This window comes from Stegodyphus dumicola, chromosome 8 (genome assembly GCF_044657685.1).
Source record: "Stegodyphus dumicola isolate Sdum_Otavi_A_Nest chromosome 8, ASM4465768v1".
NCBI lineage: Eukaryota > Metazoa > Arthropoda > Arachnida > Araneae > Eresidae > Stegodyphus > Stegodyphus dumicola.
Genome location: NC_140775.1, coordinates 161,662,396 through 161,681,348, shown reverse-complemented (window position 1 = coordinate 161,681,348; position 18,953 = coordinate 161,662,396). Strand labels below are relative to the sequence as shown.

The window sequence follows — 18,953 nt, the reverse complement described above, 5'->3', positions numbered from 1 at the left end:
CTGCTGAGGGACGAAAATGTGATGAAAAGCCCCCACAGCTTTGACAAAGCCTCAAAGTATTATAGGGTGCAAGTGTAATTAGTTGGCTGGCAATAAGCAGAGAGTGAGACTGTGGAATTAGAATATCCAAAGTTTCCAGTGAAGTGGTATGGTCCACATGTTTTGTTATTTAAGATTCTGTTTGCGTTTCAGAAATAAACAACTTGTTAATTAAAATGGCTACTATTTCTAAAAGATACAATACACAAAATTAGCCCTTTTCTCATTCCAAAAAATACAATAAGCAAAATCAGTCCATGTCAATTTCTTAAGTGACTAGAAATTGCATTTCAAGCTGAACTCCAATACAAAAGAAATATGAAAAAATGAACAATTAGAATACATTCAAGAGCAATTAAATTAGTTAATAATTGTGAAACATTACCCAATTCAGTCGTGTTTTTGTTATGGCAAATATGCGAGAGCTATCAATCATCCTAAGAAAGAATACTTTTGTAAATAATTTTCTAAGGGAAAGCTAGAAACGAGAAAGATGCCACCATCCAACCAGCCCACTGCAATTGTCATTTATTGGATTGCTGAAACAGCAATGAATATATATGCTCAAAATATTAACTCAGGCATCACCGGTAATAGTTACAAGGCAATGTACAATTTTTTATTCCTCTAATTCTACACATTTTACTAGGTTCATGTATCGCTATCATTTTGTTTTATTTTATTTTCAGTGTTACTGTTCTAATATGCAATGCATACCTTTCACTAAGCTAATATTAAAATGTGGCTATTTACTTAATTTTTGAAAGACACATAACTCAATCTATAAATTTTTATACTATTGTTTATTCACACAATCTGTACACAAATGATTTAAAAAAAAGTATTTAAATAGCACAAATTGAACAGTTTCTTTTAAAAGTATACAGTTTGTACAATAACTGAAGGGAAAATCCAACATTTGCACTATTAATTTCTACATGATAATAATAATAACAACAATAATAATCTGACTCAAACAGATTATCTCTCGGCTTAGTTAAGAAGCATAATTGGCACAAATAAAAATTTAACACATGGCAAGAAAAAAGCTCATAATTAGCTTCATCAAACACATAAGCACTAAAGGATATTCTGATCTGAGTTTATGCATAAATAATTTAAAAATTGTGCAAACTATTTCAGACATTCTTGAACAACTTGAATTAAGCCAGTACTTTAAAACCAATTAATAAATGCATACAAAAATTATTATGGAAATAACTGCTATTATACAGGAAATTGTTCTAGATGAAGTTAGTTCTTTTTACACTGACGTTCAATAAACTGACTACATTATACACTCCACTGACATCACATTTACAACTACTTCAGTACAATACACAATACATGGAAAACAATAAATTTTGTATCATTAATATAACTCTCATGACTTATATCGGATAAAAGCACTGCATGTGTTTTTAAATAAATTGATTTTCCATAATTAAATAATTGTACGTATTGGAAACCCTTCCATGCTTTCTATTAAAATAGTAACAATATGATTTATCGAAGATCTTGGATGATGCCTGTTTATTTCATAGGAGGCTAATTAAATGTGATTTTAAAATCTTGATAATAAATTAATTAGAAATAGCAGAAAATTTCATATTTCATCTTACAATATTTTTATAATAAAAGCATGAGTATGCATGATATTTCATGTTTCCCTTTTAAACTCAGTTTTCAAATATTCCAAGATTGTAATTCAAAGTTTTATATGCTTTCAAATAATAAAAACCAGTCACTGCAAGATTATTGCTGGATTAAGATTTTAAATAATCTTTGTATGAAGATGACTACAGAAACATCAAAATATATACAAATTTAATCAATAATGATATTTTATTTAACCTAGCTACAAGCCAATAGTTAACCATCACTAATGAATTCAACTGTAAAGCTACATTAAAATGTAAAAAAATATTGAATTATTAATCAGGTTTTAATTTTGACCCTTCTTCCCTCCTCCCAAGTTATAAACTACAAAACATGAAAAATGAGTGATTTATTTATTTAAATATTAAAAATCTGCTACAGGCTCATGTACTAATTACATAACTAAATAATTTGAATTTTATTTATTTATAGCTTTATTATTCTCCACAATATGAAAAATCAAATTGAAAACTTATTACATAAACCCTTGGAATTTCAGTAAATTTAACAATATTACATGAGCTGCTTTAAGCTGCATTATAAGATATTACAGAACATAATTTATCCATATATGAAATCTGCAGCTGAACTGAGTATTTCACATGAATATATACATCTATAAATTAATAGAAAATGAAAGAATAAACATCAATACAATTATAATAAATTTAATATAATCAAGCTATGATCTTTTACTCCAAACATATGTAGTCCACAATTTTAATATTATCTTTAACTAAAATAGCATGGTCTTAAAAACTGTTATTTTTTCAAATAGTATATAAAACTTTCTATTAACAAACAAACAAACAAACAAAAACTTTTAATGTTGTTGGCATTTCATAGCATGCACAGGTAAAACATAAATTATTAGATTTGATTGTATATAACACGTTATAACCAATTTGCATAAAATCTGTTGCAATTTTTTAAGACTGTACAACAGTTGAACAGCAATGTTATTTTGATTACAAAGGATTAAAAATACCTTCAACATTGAATAAATTTAAACAGAAGATTATACACTTTTAGACTTTTTTCTCAACAACAAAACAAACTCAAACAATAAAAAGACATATCTCACACAATTCAACTTACATGTTAGCTATTAAAAAATATATATTAATAAAAATGGAAAATCCCAGACATGGCAAAAAAAGTACTAAAATTTTAATTTTTCTGAAAGGCATATATTTTATTACAGAATTTTATTAGCTTCAAATTTAGCATGAAGTTAATTCAAGTTCTAAATAAAAAAAAATCAGGAAATAATGGAAAATGTGATAATGCAAGATAGTACAAAAAAATTAATTCCTTTTTATATACAGATATCACTCTTTTCTTACTGAACCAAACTTTAGTCTTTTTAATAAAATTAAATTTTACTTGACAAAAGAAAGTAAAACATTATGTATGAAGAGAGAAGGAAAATAATATATATCAGATGGGTTTTATAAAATGTTCTTTTTCATTTTTAGTAACTTTCAAGCTGCAAAATTCATACTCCATATCTTGTCACCTGCACTGTTCACTATGGCACTAAAAGTTCCAAGTTTTTACTACAAATTTTGTAAGTGAATAGTTACACAAAACACACAAAAACATGCACAACAAATCTTTTTAAGTTAATGAAATTTCTTGTAGAATGAAATGTGCTATATTATACCATAAATCTCTATGATCTAGATTCAATCTCTGTACATATTTACAAATGTGTCGAAAACACAGTTCAGACCTCATGATGTAACCCCCTCTTTTCATATATATTGTACCACTAAATCAACTAGCTACACTACTTTAGTATTCAATTTTAAGACAATAAATACATCAAAACATATTTCCAGATGAGTGATGAATTAAAAAGAATCTGATGTTTAATTTAAAATGACTTTCATGCTTTAAAATGATTTGTATACGTATAACCGAATGCAAAATTGTTTTCATTTAGAAAATCACCTACTGTATAAATTTATGATTTAAAAAAGGGGGGGCCAAAAGCTAAAGCTTTTGACAAACAGATACTCATTTTCTTAACTGAAACTTAAATAAATCCAATTTAAACTTGACACTTGTTACCTTTATTTTCATATTATTTCCTCATTGTACCCCAGTATATTTTAAGATGGCTACTTGAAGTCTACTCACGACAATTTTACCAGCACTCACAACATTTACACACAATATCTATTTAACATATCTACACTAATATACATACAGAAAATCTTTAGCTGCTTCAGAATATTTACAAATACACAAAACCTGATAAAATGCCTGAACTGTGTTTACAAATGAATCTATATGATGATGTTTTGACTATGCATAATACATTTTCTTAAAATAAATGTACACAATATGAAAATCGAGCACTTTCACTATGTATCGATAGACACGACACTGGTAATACCTGTACAACTTTTACTAGACCATGTGCACTGGAAGTATTGTTACAGAATGACACCTATTATTGTTGGATAGCTCCTGTACTTCATCACCAGCGATGGAAAAACTCCCACTGTCATTAGGAATATCTGTAAAATATTAAAACGAATAAAAAAATTATATTTTTACTTAACAGTATTAGTAATAAAAGTTACTTTTAACCTCATATACAATTCGCTGCAATTATATAATAATTTTTAGAATGCTTTTTTCTAATAAAAAAAAATCAGCTGATGTATACTTTTTTGCAATATTCTATATATTTTAAATTAAATTATGCTGTGTGCATATATAACTAAATTTCTTTTATGTTTTGAAAGGTTGTTTGGCATTCAGGTGTCTATTTATATGGAGTACCTTTTTTAAGTAAATTTGTTAGAGGGACTCTAATTCTTGTGAAATTTGGAATAAATTGACGATACATATTAATACTTAAAAAGAAATCTTGGTAATTCTTTTAACATTTTCACAGAAGGGTTGTAATTTTTAAATAACTTCAATATTTGCACTACTGGGCTGATATCTTCCTGTATGAACTTTCAGATATTAGAAAATTTATTTTTTCTTTAGCAAAGTGGTATTATGTTTTAATTTTACATTTTCTTTTTCACATACATCGAACATTATTTTAGGAAAATATTATAATCTCATCAAAATAATTTTAAGCAAACTGAATTTGATATTTATTTAAAATTTATCTAACGGCTCTTTGAAAAACAGCTAGGGAATTTTTCCTACCAAAAGGTAATCCACTGAATTCGTTAAGAACAAAATTAGTAAATTGCTGATTTCTAAGTACCTTTATATACCAATAACCAGATGCCATGTCTAAAATAGAAAATACTTTTGCATTTAGTACTGCATCTATTCTAGGAATGGATTCAGATTCTGCTAATAGTTTTCTATGATCAATACCTAATCTGGTTTTTGCATTTTCATCTCTTTAATAAGCTGAAGTTACAGGGGCAGCATAATGGCTAAATTATGGTTTTGTAACATTACATTAATAACTTGCTCTAATCGTTTTTTTAAAATTTTAGTATTATCTTCAAGAGATGCTCTATATAAGGGGTGGCCAAAGTGTGGCTCGCGAGCCTGATATGGCTCTCGCAGGCAATTTGTGCAGGTCGTGGATATAAAATATATGTATGAAATACGGTAAACTAAAACTATTTCGTGTCCAAAAAGAAGTAATTAATTAGTTTAGACTCTTTTTACAAAGTTATCATGGATTTTTTTTTATGGCATTACTCTGGTAAACCCTGGGTGAGGGAATCAATTAAGAATTTGATCACTTAAATGCAAGGCAGAGCCTAATTTTAGTTTTTGGCGGAAATACTTACCAGTGCTTTTGAATTTATTGTAAGTGGAGAAAAATCATCAAAGTTTACATGTTTTTCTCTGAGAAATTTCTGTTTTAATAACTTCCAACTAGCTATCTTGATACATTTGCAAATATAGAATGATGATGCTTTACCTTTTAAGAAATCGGGAAATACAGCTAATTTTTTTTTTTATGAAAAATTTTTTTAACTACATAATTTTTTGAAAAAATGACAAATATTTGTCAATGGGTTAGTCATCTGTAGTATCAAATACTGGACATGTACACTTACTTTTATCTACAGAAAAAATATTGAATTACTGTTTGACCATTTTTAAGGCTTTTGCTTGAGATCATGTTTCTACGTAGAATTTTATCGAAACTCAATAATTTTTCCCTCAAATATATGAGAACAGCATTAAAAAATAAATCATAAAATACTAAAATTACTAAATTTTAATTTAAATTTATTTAAAACAAAATATTATATCAATAAAAATCATATAAACTTACTTCAAAAAATGAAAAAAATAAATAAATAAATAAAAAATAAGTATACATTATTAGCAAAATACTGAAGTGTAAACAGCAAAACCTTTTATCAGCAAAATCAGAATCATTTTTGATTTAAAAATTTGATGTAAACTTTAATAAACATATTTCCAAATTCTTTATGGAGTCGTACTGTAGATGAATATCACCATAAATCAAAACATGAAAAAAGAAAATGGATGAACATTAATTTTTAGCAGGCATTTAATAATTTTTTCAAAAATGACAATGATGTTGAATTTAATGCTAATGCTGGATAATCAGTAATTATTTAGAGAACAACCCCCTTTCTTTCCTCACTTCCTATACACTGATTTGAATTAGGAAAAGTTTTCAATGACACCTCAAGTGGCATACAGAAAAGGTTTACTTTTTAAAAAAAATTTTATTTTGGCAATACTTCCAGACGGCATGCACAGGAAAACAATCCATGTCAACTAAAATATGTAATGATCTCGATGGTATGATAAGTAAAGAGGAACTAGCAATCACGGCTGGGATGACTGGGATGGTGGTAGCAGACAGCTAAACTCAATGGTGTAGTAGATACTGGAACCTTTTTGAAGAATCACAAAAACACTTTATAATCCGAACAACTCTTTTATTACCTGTTGATTCTTATGAACATATCTTACTGCATAACATGGCACAGCATAATGGGGTAATTTGCATCCCACAATTTTAAACTAAGCATTTAATTTTAAAGAATAGAGAAAATACAGCTTAGCAAAGAGACGTTATTTAACCCATGACCGGCTTTTTCCGGTCATCAGAAGTTTTGCTACTTGGCATATATTAGCTTTTAATTTAAGATATTTTGCTTTCTTACTTTCTTTAATAATGTAAATATCATCCTAATGAATGTAACTTTATGAAAATACAGACTAAAATAAGTAATTATACAAACTGTTTAAATGCGGTCTTCATGACGGATCATAAAATCCTGTGTCGCTCAGAGGGTTAACAGAACAGTGCAAGCAGCGACAAAGGATATGCACTATATTTATAGCTCAGAAATTCTTTGTTTTGAGCTCTAAATAGTGAAGGGACAAGAGTTTTCTCAATGCAGATGATTGCAGATAAATGACGCAAAGCAAAACGTGATGTACTTAAGTTAAAATTAATAATTTACAGGTCTATATGTGCATTTGTCTTTCCTATTTTATGTTTTACATGTGTGTGTGTGTGTGTGTGTGTGTGGCACAAGTTAATAATTCCTTTATTAGTTCACACAACATAAATTGTTTCCCACATAATAAACTCACCTTTCGGTAATCTCAGAAACCTTGGGGAATCACCACTCCAATTGCTTACAGATGCTAGAGTTATGCTACGAGGAAATGTAGAAAATCCAGAATCTCTCTCGGTAGCTTCACTATCAGTACGAAGCAATGATGCCCTGGGAGGATCACAATGACAGTGGCTTGCAGGAGCTTCTCCGAGCTGCTCCGCAGAATAAGAGCGCTGAGTCACGTCGGACGGCCATTTTCCTGATCTACAGTGAGGCAGCATACAGTGGACACTATTTAATACAGGCCACTTAGGATTGCACCCTGATTTATTCTGCTGCAAAGGAGCATTGCTACTAGTCCTAAAAGATTCTAATAATGGTACTTGCTCCTTTGACACTGAGTTATTAACAGAACTGTAAGGTTCTTCAATAGGTTGACTTCCAACAACACTGCCTTGGAGTGTTCGAAGGCTGCCCATCAGTGGAACTAAAAAATAAATAAAATAAAACTTTCATATTTATTTAATTGGGTAATACACAAGGTTTTATTTACAATAATTTCATTTTGCTGATTGAAGTGAAGATGAAATTTAATACAGGCGATCCTCGATTTTTGAATATTTTTAAAAGAATTTTGTCAAGATTGCAAAAATTGTTTGCTTCAATGCAGTCAGTCTCAGGCAGCAGAGTAGCTAATGCTCACTCGCACACTGCCTCTTAGAGTAACAGACTTCTTGGAATTATCATGACATCAATATGATCTCGGCTCGCAACTGTGAGGGCCAAGTATATGATATGGTATGTATTAAATAGGTTTAGTCTTGCATTAAAACATGTCCCAATGTGTTGCTTCACCAATGTATTTGTTTATGTTTAAATACTTTACCCTTATAAATTTATAAACATCAGAAAAAGAGAAACTGCTGTATTGATGCAAACCAATATATATATATATATAAAATAAAGATTCAAAAACTTTAAATAAGCTAGACAAACATGGAAAAAATTAAACGGTGAATCTTTTGTTTCAATTGCCCATTCATATGACATAACCAGGTTTACAATATGTTCAGTTTTGAAAGACAAGAATAAAATTAAGGAATACATTCAAAATTATGGAAATATAATTTCAAAAACTGTTCCCAAAAAGAGATAGCATAGTGTTGAATGAAAAGGAATGATCTTTTCATCCTAGCATCTTTACCACTCGGCCGCTGGTGGGCACAAGTGATGAAGAAGAAGCTGGTAAAATAATCCAGACTTTGACAAATTAAAAATATGAAAAACGCCTTCGTGCATCTTGACAAATCTTTGACTACCATGGAAAAATGTGATCCCAATGGAGAACACATATTTCAAGTAACCTATGGCAACTGAGAAAGAACAGCATGTTTTTCTTCATGGTTGTTGAAAGAAGCAATGAGCTAATCTCTCACGCATGGCTCGCTAATTTAATGTAAGAAATACTAATTCTATTTTTTGGCCCTACCACATTGTAACGAAAATTATTCCGGACAAAAAAGTCCTTGTAAAAGTACTTCACGTTGAAAATATGCAAGTGAAGTGCTTTGCAGAGAGTTTTTTTAAGAGGAAATTTTAAAAGGAAATTTTATGATACACATATAAAATACTAGGCTTAAGAAAGGTTCTAGATCGAGAGGAACAGATGGTACTGGGGAGAGAACTTTTTATCAAGAAAGGGAAAAAAGGGATGGTATTCCACTACTTTTGATAAGTTTATAAAGAAAAACATCAGAAAATGTTTTAACATGACTCATTAACTTTAATGTGTATATTGAATATCATCAATAAATAAATATTTAAAAATACAGTTTTTAATTTTTTTAAACATCCCTCTACTTTTGAACATTTAATATACATTTTTAGGAATGTATTTATGTGCAAAAGTTGGGAGTTCACCATATAAGATTACTTTTTAATAAAGCAGTAAATTCTTTCATGTCAATCAGTACATAAACATTAAGTTATAATTTGTTTAGATTTTTCTCTTTAGAAATGATGACAGTATTCATATCAGGATATGTTACTGTTTGCGAACTAAATATAATAAAAAATCGATTTTTTTAACTAGCATTTGAGCTTTCATCAGCCAAATAGACACAGAGTTTACAAATTTCATCGTTCAGTCTGAAACAAAATTCTATCACATTTAAATTATTCTATGAACTGCATTTTTAATTTAATTAAATATCTAATACTTCATCTTTCTAAATGGAATATTCTTGTGCCTTTTTACTGCTTCTAGCAAAACTAGAAATACTATCAAAATGTAAAAAAATTCCACTTTTTTTTATGAATGATGCATAATATGTATTTTACAGCTGCCTCTTATTCACTTGCTTGTCAACAAAAAATTTTTTATTACCCAAAGAGAATGACAGGTACTAAAACAGCTGAGGTTAAGTAAGCAAGCAAAGTTATTTTAAACAATAAAATCATAAGTAAGCAAAGTTGTTTCAAACAATAAAATCAAATTTTTCAAGCTAACACAATAAAATTTAAATTGCTTTAATTTACTTATAATCAAACTTACATCCTCCAAACTTTGAAGATGGCCTAGCTGCTATCAACAAACCATGGTCATCCTCCAATAACAAATTATCACTACTTTGCTGACCACTGTCCCCAGTGCCACTATCTTTTGAATGGCCTGAAAAATATTCAAAATTAAAAAAAAAAAAAAAAAAAAAATTAATCTAGTAAAACATTTCATTACTTAATAAAAATTTAACACTGGAAAGAAATCAATATAAAATTCATTAAGTTTTAATACATTTACTTCAATTTTTATTATCATATACTGAACCACAAGTAATTTTGATGGCAGTTTTGAAAGAAGTATCTCATATGGTAATTTACAGAAAAACACAATTAAAAATTTGCTTGCATTTTTTATGAGTTTAATCCAGGGAATAAGTTCAGTGGATTACATTAATTAAAACAGTATAAAAAATAAAAATGGAAATAAGAATAATATCAAGAAAGTAAATTATAAATGGCATTTAATAAAAATATTAACAATGAAACTTGAAAAATGTCACAGAATTCAAAACTGAACTTAAAAAGGGTGATCAGTTTTAACAAAGTCCCCCCCCCCCGTAGTTTTTCTTTTTTTTATATTCATTACTTTAACTTGTGAAGTAATATCTAGTCTCTCAGCAGGCTGTCACCTTGGTTTAGACAAGGCACAGGTAATCCACCCCTAGGAAACTGGGAGTTTTGTTTGAAATTGTATTTCATTACTTAAATATTTTGTTCTTGTGCTTTCTTTAACAATCTAATTACCATCCTAATGAATGGATGGCTAAGAAAACGAAGTAATCTAGCAAATAAATGATTTTTAAACACAGCTCTTTGTAAGCATATCCAGTGCCCCTCAGAAGATTACATGAAAACTGATGCCCCTACTTTTAATTTCAAATGCTATCTTTTATTTTAAAATATACACAGTCACTTGTTAATGAAATTTTCATTAAGTTAACAAATTTAAGTACTTTAGAAATATAATAAAATATAGTTCTCTATAGTATACAGAAATATAGAACTTTATAGAATATAGAATGGGACAAATTATCTCTTTGAAAACCAAAGCCTTACTTAACCTCTGTATGTTAAAATACTGAAATGGTTTTCAAGAGTCACAGCAATTTCCTCCCCTCCCCATCCATTAACACACAAAGAAGAGTGAAGATTTCAAAAAACATTCTTTCTACTTCTAACAAATAAAGATAAGAAACCACAAATAAATCCTTTTAGGACAAGCTGTCTGCAATAAACTGATACAATTTATTTGGGGGAAATACACTGCTACTGCGTACCTTAGGGGAGCGAACAAAACATCCAAATTTCAGCTGGTTGTGGTTGTTTGAATGAAAGGCTGTCTGGGGGTCTTCAAAGAGTTAGAATTCATATTAGCACCTGTCTGACAAATTGCAAACAGTATAATGTAATCATCATCAAATTGACACTTTTACAACTGCTTCGAATTCAAACACATTCAATACCTAAATTCATCCTACATTTAAATAAACAAACAACCCTAAAAAATACAAAAATTACATTTCTCTTCCGAACATAAAGTTCACGCTCCATTCATCTTCAGTCCCACAGCAGCACTGGCAGTGAACCTGGTTTCTTCTCACAGCAAGTATTTTGTTGTTACTAATCTCCATGTCTAGGAATATATTAGACGAGGTCCACGAGTCCATTCACCTTCAGAAAATCGAAAACAAGCTTAGGAGACTTGTAAAGGTCCTCAAGAGACAACTCCAGGCACTCAAATATATGTGCCGGTAATGCCGGTGCATTTTGACATTTAGAACAAATTGGGTGCACCTTGAGACCTCTCTCAAAATAAGGTCCTTTCAGGTGTCCGCTGAAGAATCGGGAAAGTGTTGTCTGAACGTCTGTCATTTCATTCCCCCATATGTCAACATGGGAAGGAATCCACTGAAGGTGTACTTCACACAGTGACGAGACCTGCTTAAGCTTGCTAAGAGTTGCAGTTCCGCCCCTATCACCAACTCTTCGCCAGTTTGAAAGATATTGGATTGTGCTATGACTGTCAGACAAAAACCATACTGCCTTAAGATCTGTAAAGGACGAAACAGCGTTTAGTCCTATTTTGTTAAAAGAAAAAGCGACCAGAATCAAGCTCAGTCAAAAACAGTGGCCTAAAACCCTAACGAAATTAATCTGCCATCATCTTTAATACCTTTTCAGGAGATTTCATTCGTTGTCAAAGGAATTTAAAAGCATCTGTTTTATGGTAAGGGTTAACAGCTTTGCCACTGAAAGTGACTTCAGTTGTAAGCTAGTACAACCTACAAAGTTTGAACCTACAAAAAGCACTTCAGTCGAATTCAAACAAGTAGGGGGTCTAACTCTGCAATTACATGAATTTTTGTTAAACAAGACTAAGGGTTACAAAACATATGTATTAAGAAAAGAAGCATGTAATAAAGAATGCAGCTTTCATACATAACAAACAAAATAACACAAAAATAAATGTGCTACATAAAGGGGGATTTATTTAAATGCCAGTGGTTTCATAAAATTCAACAAACTCATCTAGACTTGATTCATATAACTGGGTGGAGGGATCCAGCATATCAAACTCTTTCTCATCTTTTTCGTGCCAAAGAATGAAGCAGCGAGGGCCCTGAGTATATGCAGAACAACTATAATATTTGTGAATGCGATATGTGCAGTATTTCAAGAGGGATGTGGAATATATTGAGGGATATTATGGATATTTAGCATAAATTGCTATGCTTTGATGTATATTATTCTCTAAGATTAGTTCTAATGTGTAGGTAGATGAATGCTTTGTTTGTCAGCATTTACAGAATTACTGACAATTTTATATGAAATTTAATTGAAAGCATAAATGTGAAACATAAAATAAACTCCTTATTTTATGTTTCACATTTATGCCATGTAACTTTCAGTATATTTAAGTCAGGATGTTACTGTAAGACCACATCTTAGATGCAAATATGTACTCATAAATGTCTATCGAAAAAGTCGTAAACTTAAAACTCACCAGAATGCGTATCCAAAAATACATTGCGACCACACTGTTTCTTTAAGTCTTTAGGACACATCCCTGAGCACGTACTGTATGGCACCAGATCAGAAGACCGATCAGATGAATTTGTTGGAACTTGAGAAAACCTCTCATCTTCATGAGGTATGTGAGGATCTCTTTTCCTGGTATTATATATAAAAATCACCCACACAATGGATGTTCCAACAATACATATCACCACTGCAATAACAATGATTCCTGTTGTGCTGTGATTTTCATCATTAACACTCTGTGAGCTACCTCCATTTACTGCAAATATAAGTACATATTAAATAATTAATATAAGAATTAACATTTGAAACAATTTATTCAACTTACAATATATCTTAATTATTTAATAGCTGAAAAAGATTTAATTCATTCACATACTATATATTTCTGGTCTTAATAAGCTTTTATCTTCATCTTACCATTCATTCTATACTTAAAAATTTAGTTCTTTTCTATTAAAAACATAACTCATGAATTTTCTTGGCGCTCAACACTGCCAATTAGGCTTGGTTTCTTTCCTGGTGATAACTGCATTTACAACCAGCACTCATGCAACAATGTTTTTCATATAATCGTATCTCCTCACTCTCTGCATCAGATTTCACTCTTTAGGATTTGGAATATTTTCAGTAAACCCTTATTACTTTCTTATCCAGACAGTATGTGTTAACACCAATCTATTGGTCAAATGTGGAATATGCAAAATGGTTCAATAAAACTCAAGACACTATTCAGGGACATTTCAAATATGATTTAACTCAAATTATGTAGCATTGCACGCATTCCGAAAAATATCCCCTATGCCATTTGTTATGTTTTATCTGCTTTATGTCATATCTGCCATTCAGTATGATAAGATTCTTTTTTAATGTGTAGAGACATTAGGTATTTTTTGAAAGCAAGAGAGATAAAAAATTAGCAATCGCTTTCACCGGGAATCGAATCACGGACCTCTGAAATACCGGCTCAGTGTGCTGACCACTACACCACGAAGGCACGCTAGGAAGGTGGGAGAAATACCTTATATACTTCCCCTTTTAAAGAGTGACTGGGGTTTTTAGGGGACCCAATCGCCAAATCCTGGGTGTGGAGATTCATCATTCACGACCCTTTTTAGTTCGGGCGCCACTGTACAGACATTAGGTATTTTTTGGAAGCAAGAGAGATGAAAAACTATCACCTTCACCAGGAATCGAACCATGGACCTCTGAAATACCGGCTAAGTGTGCTGACCACTACACCACAAAAGCATGCTAGAAAGGTGGAAGAAATACCTTATAAATGAACCATTACATGATTCTTTTTTAATAATAGGCTTATTTATTACAGTTATTTTTTATTTCAGTTTCGTGAGTTTTATTTTTACAGTATTATTTTATTTTTCCTTCATACAGTTTTAACTCTTCATTGACCAACAGCCTATTAATTGGCTTTTTGTTGCCAACGCTTACCAACCAACAGCCTGTTAATCGGTTTTTTGTCCCAGGTGCTCTTAATCGGTTGCTGTGGAGATAAAGAGTCATTTGTTATTTAACTTGAGGTACAGCCAGTTACACTGCTCTGTAAGCTCCCACATTTTTATATCATTCTGACAAATTATCGTTCACGGTGAATGAAATAAAATAGTATTGTAGAGTTCAGACTGTACTGACAGTTATTCCGAAAGTGATAGTGGTTACAAAAGTCAGCGATATAGTAATTTGGAAGGAAGGTTCTGCATTGCCATTCAGATTTAGTGATTCAAAAGATGATGAGATAAGTAATATCGAATATGATGCAAATAACATAGAACATAATGACAATGTACAGTTGACAAATGACAAAGTAATAATTTTGGAACCTTTTGAATGCAGCCCAGAATAAAAATTATGCCAAGTTCTTTATAAAGCATAATCGATAGTGTCAATTAATTCACTGGAAATGACTTTTTCGAGTACTTAGTGAGGGAATCCAATAGATTATCATCACGTCACAGAAAAATATAAAATTCTATCAAGAGCGAAAAAATGGATAGATATAACAGTACTTGGAAATGAAGAAGTTTTTAGGGATAATAGTTCTAATGGGATGAGTAAAAAATGACCTTCTCTATGACTACTGGTCCATTGATTGAAGTAAAGAAACTCAGTTCCTTTCACAAGTAATGAGCAGGAAGAGATTAGTGCAAATAATGCAGAGCTGGGATTTTTGCAACAATGAGAACATTTCTAAGAATTTACACAAGTTTCCTAAAATCCAGCCTGTCATTGACTTTTTAAAGAAAAAATTTAATGATGTATACAAATCCTGTCAGCAATAATCTTTGGATGACTGTATAATTCCATGGAGAGGTAAACTTTCGATTAAAACATATAATCTCTCATCACAAGATACATATGTAACTTTTATGTGTGTGCTGTTGATGGCAAAAAGTTAGAAGACACTGTTTTAACAGTTATTAAATCTATAATATAATAGCATATGGCACCAGATGTATCAAGATAATTACTGTAAGTGTCAATATGGCTAAAATACTTCTGAAAAATAAAGTGTGCAGAGTCATTAGAAAAAACAGAGGTCTTCCTGGATCACTCCAAACAACACACAACTTTCAAGACGTCAGCATGAATTTTACAGGAATCATCGAATTTTGTTATATGTATGAAATAACGGAAGAAGAAACATCAATATCATCTCAACTATACGTTCTGCACAATTAACAGAATCTAGGAATAGAAGTAAAAGATCAGACAGCCCAATGCAAAATCCTAATGCAACTATAAATTACAACAAATTTACGAAGGGTGCAGCTCATGCAGACCAATATCTATCGTATCATTCTATTTTTAGAGGTGGTGGGGAATTAAACAAGTTATAATTTTTTTATCAACTGTGCACTTTTCAATTTATTTAAAGCACACACAGTTCTAAACAGAAAATATATTACGTACAAGAATTCCCTGCACAAATTTGCAGTTTCGTGAATATAACACTGAAACTAATTGTATGGAACAAGATGATCTACCTAATTCTGAACTCGCAAGGAGAATACCCATATTAGACCATCATGGAAGACTGTCTGATTTCAGAAAACAAAAACTAATAAATATAGTGACTCCAAAGACACTAGCAGAGTTTTAATGGGTTAGACAACTTTTAAATCACTCATAATTCTACAACTATTGCATGCAGATTACCTAAAGGCATAAAAACTTTAATCAGTAGATAAGAACAACATAATTCAATCATTTTGAAAGCAAAAAATGCACAATTTACCTACACATAAGAATATGTGTGTGTAATATACATATTTATATACTTTTGGTGCAGCCGATTACAATCAAAAAGGGAGATGTACAACTACATGTTATAGCAGTCTTATATACATAATTTTAACGTTCTGACACTACTCATTTTTGAGTTCTGCGAGATGCTTACCATATGTACGTTTCACAGGAATAGGTGCCATTTTTGCAACCCATTTTGGGGAAAAAAGTCCTTTATTCTGTTCTTACATACAAATGCCATGCAAAAACATAGTTAAATTGTATTCAATAGTGGTAAAAATGGATATTTTTATTGACATACGATACATAAAAATTTTCACAATTACAATAACAATACTTCCTTTACTTTGTACAAGGAAATAAAATATGATGCAATGTTTTAATTGGTCTGCAACAAAAAACTGGATTGGGGGGGGGGAACCACTCTAACTCAGTCGAAAAAAGGGGAAGGGAAAAAATCACATTTTTCTCATCCCAATTCTGCCTGCAAGTCCAGAACAGACTCCACAGTTAATGCAGCACTCATGGTAAAGCAGTTACAGGTTGCATTATCAGCTGTGTATCTATGGGTGCTAGCTAATATCCAAGTACAAAATTTTATCTCAAAATATTTTAGTGTATATATATTGTATGCTGACCTGGTGAAACTTTTAAATGACTAGATCCACGTTTTGTTCCCACAGTATTTGACATTTCACAGGAATAGGTGCCACTGTCAGATATTTGTGACTGTACAATTATTAAGAGCTGATTTTCTGCAGTAAAGAAATGACGTTCTGTAACATACAGAGGACCACCATCTTTAGTCCACGTCAATTTTGGTTTCGGACTACCAGCTGCCATGCATTCAAGAACTGTTGTTTCACCAGCTCTGGTTTCTTTGTCTTCCATCTTTTTCACAAATGATGGAGTTTCTAAAAATAGAATATATTTCATCGTTTAGCACATGTGAAATAATTTGATGGCAAAAAAGTGCTTGGTTGAGATATTGTTCACAACATATTTGTTAATAGTTCATTTTTTACATACATATTTGTTAATAGTTCATTTTAAACCTACAGTTTCAGGGCTAAAATTTGTTTGCTTCCCTCCTTATTAATATTAAGTAATAAATTTTAAACACTGTATTACACAATGAATTTTACACAGTTTTTGCATTTAAATAAATAAATAAATAAATAATAATAATAATAAAAAAAAACAGAAGTCAAACTCATGCAGTAAAGTTGTTAAACTGATATTTAAATATAAAAAAACAAAAATGCTTTAAATTTCATTTGCTTGAAAGAGGCAAGGGAGGGAGAGAGTTAAAACATACATTAAGAAATGCAATCATGAAGCAATAGTGGAAGGATAATTTACTCACATAATTCAATCTCAGAAAAAAATTTCTAAACCAAGATATTGGTAAAACAAATATAAAATGATAAAACATGCATGCCCTGTGTTAATTTAAAAATATAAAGTGGAAAAAAAAATAAATATGTAAATTTTAAAAAAGTATTTTTGCAGTAGGTTACAGCAAATATAAGTTCATTTTTCATTTTAATACATTTATTATTGTTGCTAAATTTTAAAAAAATTGTTACGACAAATAGAAAATAATTTTATTTTATTCATGGCAACTTTCTATAACTCACATTATTTTTAAAATGAATAAACTAGTCTCTACTATTAAAATTGGAACACAAATATCTATCATTATTAAATAATGAAGAACCTGAATATATATATGTTAGAAATCAGCATATTACCTCTATTAATTATAATAAATTTAGGATACATGGGGGAGAAGATACCAATTATTTTTTTAGTCATGGATCAAGACAATTATAGAGATGAAATGCAAAGAAGAAGAAACTTGCAGACATTGGGTGTAGATAATAAGACACTATTTTATTTTTGATGAATAATTCTGAGCATGTATATTCTTGTTTACACATCACTATGGGTGTGATTTGCATTTCACAATTTTCGTAGCATGTCGCACTTTTTTCAGACAAAGGATGAAGCAGAATAGCAAGTGATACATTTTAAGCAGCAAAGCAAAGTGGGGAAAAGGGCTTCGAAATAGTAACAGTGGTATTTATTAACTTGTTTTCTTAGTTTAAAATCTGGATCTACGATGGGATACCAGCTACCTACAAGCTATCTCCATGGAAAAGAATTACATAAATAAGCATTAAATGAAAAGATGAATCCCAGAAAAATTATTGTACACAACTTAGAACAGAAAGGGGATATAACCAAATTAAAGTGGGGAATAAAAAGTACTACCGACAAATTAAAGGTAATAATTTTGAATTGCATAATTTACATCTTCCATGTATTCCTGTGTTGTTCCTCACATTTAATGTTAGAACCTACAATCAAATTTTTATTTATTTATCACATATATCGCACAAATTTATTGAACTTTTGATTAAAAACTTAGTCATTTAAAAGCTTTGAGCTGCTACTCTGCAAAAAGCAAGATATTTGTGTTCCAATTTTAATAAAACTCAATAAAATAGAAGAAGTATGTTCTCAGCGAAACACAATATGTTTGTCTCAGCGATTTCAAAGATATGTAAGACAGTTACCTGATTTAAAGTATTTATCTTCCATGCAGCTCCTTGCTGTCACTCACAAAATCATACGATATTTATACCTTGATTTCAAATTTATTCCGTTATTAATTAACAAACTAGACAATTTAACATGATATAAAAACAATAAATGCAGATTTATCTCCATTATTATTAAAATGGACCAATGAAATTAAATTAGCTGGATTCATTAAAATCATTACATATAGTTTTCTTTTTTTCATAATTATTTTAGGCAGCTGGTCGTACATAC

The 18,953-nt window shown here is 30.4% G+C and overlaps 1 protein-coding gene across 1 annotated transcript in view; it reads right to left on the bottom strand.

Moving 5' to 3' along the window:
- Nucleotides 1-823: 823 nt before the first annotated feature.
- Nucleotides 824-18,953, bottom strand: part of LOC118187356 (uncharacterized) — a 103,804-nt gene continuing 85,674 nt past the window's right edge. The window contains 6 exon segments of the mRNA XM_035357559.2: nt 824-4,119; nt 4,121-4,226; nt 7,279-7,731; nt 9,799-9,915; nt 12,811-13,104; nt 16,751-17,026. Coding sequence (XP_035213450.2) covers nt 4,071-4,119; nt 4,121-4,226; nt 7,279-7,731; nt 9,799-9,915; nt 12,811-13,104; nt 16,751-17,026 — 1,295 coding nt within the window. The 3' untranslated portion in view covers nt 824-4,070.